General features: G+C 49.6%; 1 protein-coding gene across 1 annotated transcript in view; it reads right to left on the bottom strand.

The window, feature by feature from the left end:
• The window catches only part of DRD2 (dopamine receptor D2), a 12,313-nt gene extending 6,973 nt beyond the window's left edge, over positions 1-5,340 (bottom strand). The window contains exons 1-2 of the mRNA XM_006912803.2: positions 5,025-5,340; positions 4,122-4,126 (exon numbers count right to left, since the gene is read on the bottom strand). Coding sequence (XP_006912865.1) covers positions 4,122-4,126; positions 5,025-5,313 — 294 coding nt within the window. The 5' untranslated portion in view covers positions 5,314-5,340. The remainder of the gene's footprint in view (positions 1-4,121; positions 4,127-5,024) is intronic.
• Positions 5,341-6,554: the final 1,214 nt, after the last annotated feature.

The raw sequence follows: 6,554 nt of genomic DNA, 5'->3' as shown, positions 1-6,554 counted from the left end.
TCACCCACCACCTGGGGACAAAGCAAAGTAATAGGCGGACATCAGAGGGAGAGATTAGCTTTGGTCTCGTAACTCATCTCTCCTGGGGCAGATCAGGCCACGGGCTCAGATGGCAGCCATGGGGGTCTTGTGGGTCTCTGGCTGGGGTCTGGGGGAGAAGAGAGGTAGCAATGGGGAGGCATGCCCATGGGTACCTGAGGCCCTTGCCCCTGACCCTGTCTCCTCCTAGAGACACATATGGCCACTTTGTGCCAAGAACTGTGCAAGAATAAAGATGACCAACATACTGAGTGCCTCAACTTTGAACTTTCATCCATAAGGCATTTCTGTGATCACCTTGCGACCCGCATTTACCAATGAGAAAACTGAGCCTTAGAGGAGTGCAGTGACTTGCCCAAGGCCTTTCAGCTCAGCTTCTGGTCCTGCCCTGGTCCAGGTTTCTGGGGGAGCAAGGCAGCTCCTTCAGAACCCAGCATGGTGTGTGGCACAGGGTCGGGGCCCAATAAGCATCTGTTAAGAACAATGGTGAAGACGATGACCCTATGAAATAAGAAGGACATGTGGTATACCTTGGTATACCTGGAGAATGAAAGAGGGAAAGTCTGGGCTAGTGAACCTTCATCCGTAAGGCATTTCTGTGATCACCTTGCGACCCGCATTTACCAATGAGGAAACTGAGCCTTAGAGGAGTGCAGTGACTTGCCCAAGGCCTTTCAGCTCAGCTTCTGGTCCTGCCCTGGTCCAGGTTTCTGGGGGAGCCAAGCAGCTCCTTCAGAACCCAGCATGGTGTGTGGCACAGGGTCGGGGCCCAGTAAGCATCTGTTAAGAACAATGGTGAAGACGATGACCCTATGAAATAAGGACATGTGGTATACCTTGGTATACCTGGAGAATGAAAGAGGGAAAGTCTGGGCTAAGGCTTAGGAACACCCAGAATGGGGAGGGAGCTGTGATGATACAGCCCTAGTATGACAAGACATGAGGAGTCCAGCTTCTGGCAGGAGCATTTTACAACCCTCCCCTCCATCACACACACTCATACATATCCCATTATATACACACACACAGTCCCATGCCCCCATTGCACACCCACACCCCACACCTCCCATTTACACACAGACACACGCATTCATACAGCAGGCTGGCCCTGGCAAACTTCGGAAGTTCGGAGCAGCCCCACCCCTGAGCACAGAGTCAGGACAGCAAGAGGCACCTTGGTCTCCACCAATAGGAGAGAAAAGGAGCAGGAAAGCCCCCTGTCACCAAGGGCAAGCAGCAGGCCTAATGATAACACTGTTCATTCTCAGCGCTGCCCTTTTATCTGCTCCCAGGCATAAAACCAAACGTTGGCATTTAAGCTCAGTGACGGGCACTGCAGCTGCTGTTGTCAAGTGTAGAGGAAATGGCAGCTTCTCCTGGAAGACAGGAAGCTTCTTGTATGGCACTGCCTTCTCTGGCTCTCATGGGGGGCCTGGACCAGAGCCCCTCCCATGTCACAGCAGAGGGCTCCCTGTGCCTTAGTGCGGCCCTGACCAGGTGGGCAAGAGCTGGATGTTCTGTGAGGGTGAGGGGGATGGGGAGGGGGATGGAAGGGCTTCCCTGGCGTAAACGGAGTCTACTTTTGGGCACCACTGAGCAGGGTCCCAGGCCCGCTCCACTCCCTACCTTGAAGTCCCTCCTAGGCGAGTATTTCAGAGCTGCCTTCATGTCCCTGGGGATCTAGATCTGAGACACCAGGCTGCTCTTCTCCATCTTTCTCTCTTGCTTTCTTTCTTTCCCACACTTAGTATGTATTGGGCTCTGTCCTAGACTCCAGGGTGCAGTGGCAAGCAGGACTGGCAAGGGAGCTTCAATCCCTTCCCCCAAAGGTCTTTCTGGAGCCAGAAGAAGGGTGGGCTTTCCTCCATGGCCCCGGGAGCTGGTCTAGAACACAATCAGGGGCAGGTGACTCGGAGACTCAATAAAATGTGTTGGCAGCCACTCTTTCTAGAACACCTACTGTGGGCATGTACTTTATCTCATTCATTGTTCTTCAAGCTTGTGCGAGAGGGGTTGCTTATCTGTCATGGAGGAGGGAACTAAAGCTCAGAGAGTTCATCCAGGTAGGCGGCAGCAGGGCTAGAATCTGAAGCAAGTTCTTGGGTAGAACAGCCTGTGCTCTCATCTAAGCTGTCTCGGGAAGGACCATCAAGCTTGTCAAAAAGATAATTATGTAAAAGGTACTAAATAAACAGAAAGTGTGAAAGGAGAGATTATAATTGCAAAGGTGGACAAACTTGGGCTCAGAGAGGAAAATGGACTTGCCAAGATCACTGCAGTTTAGTAGCAGAGGAAGGACTGGACACCAGGTTTTCTCTGCACTTTTGGACACCATTCATTGACATTATTGCTCACATGAAACCGAGACCTACAGTATGGGCCTTGAGCTGGCTCGGCTAAATCCTAACAATAACTAGCATGTATTAAGCATTTACTGTCAGACACTGTTTCAAACACTTCACATTCATATCTATGGAATGTGACAGCAAACCTCTGAGGCTAATGACATGGCTGCCACACCTCGAAACCTCTACCCGGCTTTACCCTCCCTGCTCAGTAGCTTTGCACACAGCAAGTACCTTGCTCCCTCCCCTGGATAATTCTTCTAAAAGTATCACTTCTTCCTGCAAGGCTTCCTGGTTCCCACATGCCAAGTTACATACTCCTCCCCATGGTGTTCCCACATCCCCCGTGGGGACGGCTCCATTGCCACTTCTATCAGATTGCACTGTAACAGCCCCATCAGTCTCCTCATCAATGGCAGGCTGTGCTTTAGACCTCAAGGAAGGGGCAGGACGTAGAAATGCTCAATACATGTTGAATGAGTGAATAAATAACTCTGTGATCTTAGTCTGTTCGCTTCTCAATCTCATTGGCTCATCTGGAAAATGCACACAGTAAACCCTCCCCTCAAAGAATTACGAAGCCCAAACAGGCCCACAGGTGGCCCTGGCTCTCCTCTCTCAGAAGCTTCTCCAGATGCAAAGTGGTAGAGCCAGGAAATGAGCCCAGTCCTCCCACTCCAAAACCAGGGTGCTTTCCATATACTGAGCAAAAAAAAATAACACACATCTAGTCCCACACTAGACAGATGCTGACATGGCAGGCTCTCAGAGGCATTTAACATCGCTGGCCATGGAACAGGATGGAAAATTCTGGACAACGAGTGTCTCTTGGAGAGGGTACAGTATGTGGTTGCTGGATATCATGGTAATCTTAATCTTCAAGACCATTGTCATGGCTGACTTTTATATAGTGCTTATTGTGTACCCAGAGCCATTCTAAGCACTTTTCATACATTAATTCATTTGATTCTCAAACAATGCTACAAGATAGATACTATTATTATCTTTATTATACAGATAAGGAAACTGAGGCACAGAGAGAGTGTTTGCTCTGCCTTTCACCCCTCATTTGTCCCTGATGATCTGAGCCCTCCGGCCTTCCCTTGAAAGTGAGCAGGAGGCGGGCAGGCTTAAGAATTAAGAAGGAGCTCCTGGGGAGAGGGCCTGAGACAGGATGTGGGACGGACAGAGTCTATGGGCCCTCATAAACATGGGAGTCGTGGAGAAATTGGACCCCTGGCCTGTGGCGCCTGTATGTGTTTATGTTCTTTTGTGTCTACTGTTGTGTTCCTTTTGGTTCTTCCTTAACATTTAGTCAGGTCATTTTGAAAGCTCCAGCCTGTTTAGGCCGTGCTAAAGGAAACCAAGGGAGTGATGGCCCAGAGCTCCCTGTGGACCAGCGTGGTGCTGACAACAGGAAGTACAGGCTGCCCCGTGGGACATGGAGACAGGGAGTAGTGCCACTTTTGACCAGTCTGCCCTCCCCACCTCAGCTTCTTCTCCTAGATGTCTCCTCTGTTCAAACCTACAAAGCATTCATGTTTTCTTTTAAAAGAAGTATTGTCTCCATGGCACAGGTAAATTCTTCTCACCCAGGGCAAGAAGGTAATGGTTCTGTGATCTTAGCGACCTGGCATTGGGTCTTTCCTGAATGCCCGGTCAGCTTCCCATGCACCCAGACTCCGCCCCAGAATGCTGGGCAAAGAAAGGGGCAGAATCCAGCCTGTGCCCACCCACATCTCCTCAACCCTCCCACATCTGTCTGCCAGCTCTGAAAATCATCTGCCTGGAGACGAGTCCACTTAGGGATTTCTCTGTCAGAAGCTTCTCCCTTTGCTAAGTGGTCTCGGTGAAGACAGGCAACTTCTCAAAGCTTCTTTTCCCTCTTCTGTAAAGTGAGGATTAGCATGAGTAATTGCTGAGTCTATGTCTGCAACATGCCTGGCATGGTGCCTGGACCATAGCAGGGGCTGCCTACTTACTACTCTGAGGCACAGAGCTGGGCTCTGTCCTGGGCCAGGCAATGGTGACTATATAGACCTTCCTGAGGAAAGGACCACAGCACAGTTCACAGAGGCTGCTACTTGGAGGTCCCAGACACAGGTGCTAGAACAAACTGCCGAAGAAGGAAGGGAGAAAGAGAGCACAGAGCAGCAGTCCCCATTTTTGAAGTAGGGAGAGAGGAACACCAAGTTTGGGCCTGGAGGCAGGCACATTTCCCGTCCTTGGGGGTCCTCATCAATTATTCCCATTTCCAGCAGGACCTAATGAATGAACTCTGAGTCCAGACAGAGTCCCAGCTTGAACCTGCCAGCTATGTGATGCTTGAGATGTCACCTAGCTACTGTGAAGTAGATGGTAGCGCCAGTCTCTCAAAGCTGCTGTGAGGACACTATGGGACAATGCTGTGTATAATGGACTTAACGCGAGGCCCAGCACTTAGTAAGCACTCTAAAACTGGCAGCTGAGATTGTTAAAGAGACAATCTGCCCATTTTGTAAGGAGAAAAACTGAGCCCAGAGTGGAGGCAGAGAGCACCCAAAAGAGCACTGGCAGCTTGTTGGTAGAAACCAGTGAGGAGCCCGGACTTCAGCACAGTGTCCTCTCAGAGAAGCTGTGAGAGCAAGGTGGGGCCCAGACCTACCTCCAGGTAGACAACCCACGGCATGACGAGCGTGGCTACGAGGAGGTCAGCCACGGCGAGGCTGACGATCAGGTAGTTGGTGGTGGTCTGCAGCGCCTTCTCACGGGACACGGCCATGCACACCAGCACGTTGCCAAAGACGATGATGAAGATGAGCAGTGTGAGCAGCATGGCGTAGTAGTTGTAGTGAGGCCTGTCGGCCTTTCCTTCGGACCCGTTGAAGGGCCGGCTCCAGTTCTGGCTCTCCAGATCATCATCATACCAGGACAGGTTCAGTGGATCCATTGGGGCAGTGGGGCCACAGGGTGGCCAGGCTCTGGCCGTGAGAAATGGACACAGGGAGTGAGCAGAGGACCTTCCAGAGCGTGCCGCCTCCCACAGAGGACTCCGGTGCTAAAACTGACCACCGGAAGTTAATAGAGAGAATTCTCCAGCTTTGGGATGTGAAGTTTCATATCTGACAATTTTCTTAAAACTGGGGCCACTGCCACAATTCTGCTAGCAAGATCTTGCTGATGGTAAAATAAATGAGCAAGTATAATTTTTTTAAGTATAATAAAATAAATGAGCTTGAAAAGAACTGATTATTCACTAATTCATTTATTCCACAAACATTTATTAAGCATGTCCCACACACTTAAGTTAGTGAAGAGTTCCAGCTTCTAATGGTAGGAAAAGAAATATGCATTCATTCATTCTTGATTCTATAAATATTTATTGAACATTGTCCTATATAGTGCTAAAAACATAGGCAGAAACTAAATATTCATGATTCTCCAGTTCACAACCTAAAAGAAACAATAGTTAATTAATCAAGCAATTAAATCTGTGAGCGGTAGGCACTAGGAAATGAAATGGGGGGAGAGACACATAACCTATTTTAAGGATTCACTGAAGGCTTTCCAGAGGAAGCGATGTACAACAGACATCTGAAAGATGTGTGGGAATTATCTAGGAAAAGAGTTGGGAGCCAGGGGAGGGGTCTAGACATAAGAATCAGCATGTGCAAAAGACAGAGCTAGAGAGTACGTGCCATGGAGGAGGGCTAGAAAGAGATTCGGGAGAGCCGAAGCATAGAGGGATTTGGCATGAATTAAAATGAGGAGGCTGCAATAGGCGAGATCATAGAGGGCCTTATAAGTCATACCAGGAGTTTAAACTTGACCCTAATGGCGGCAAGAACATGATCACATATGCCTTTCAGAGAGAAGATTCTGACTGCTGTATGGAGAATGGAAGATGAGTCCAAGCGAGGTAGCAGGACACTAGCTGGGAGGCTGTTGCAGGATCCCCAGAAAGAGATGATGAGGTCTGCACATGTGCACTGAGAGCCCTGAGGAAGGGGCATCTCGTGCCAGGGGGAGGAGACATCCTGAAAGAGCCATCATCTGAGATGACGTAGGAGGAGGAGTTAGCCAGACAACTGCATGGGGCCAGATGTTCCAGCTAGAGAGAACACAGCACAGTCCCGAACAGCAAAGAATTTTATTTGGCTAAAAGTACAGGGCTTGACAGTAAAGCTGGGG

This window comes from Pteropus alecto, unplaced genomic scaffold, assembly GCF_000325575.1.
Source record: "Pteropus alecto unplaced genomic scaffold, ASM32557v1 scaffold224, whole genome shotgun sequence".
In the NCBI taxonomy this organism is placed as follows: Eukaryota; Metazoa; Chordata; class Mammalia; order Chiroptera; family Pteropodidae; genus Pteropus; species Pteropus alecto.
This window is presented reverse-complemented; position numbering and strand designations above follow the sequence as displayed.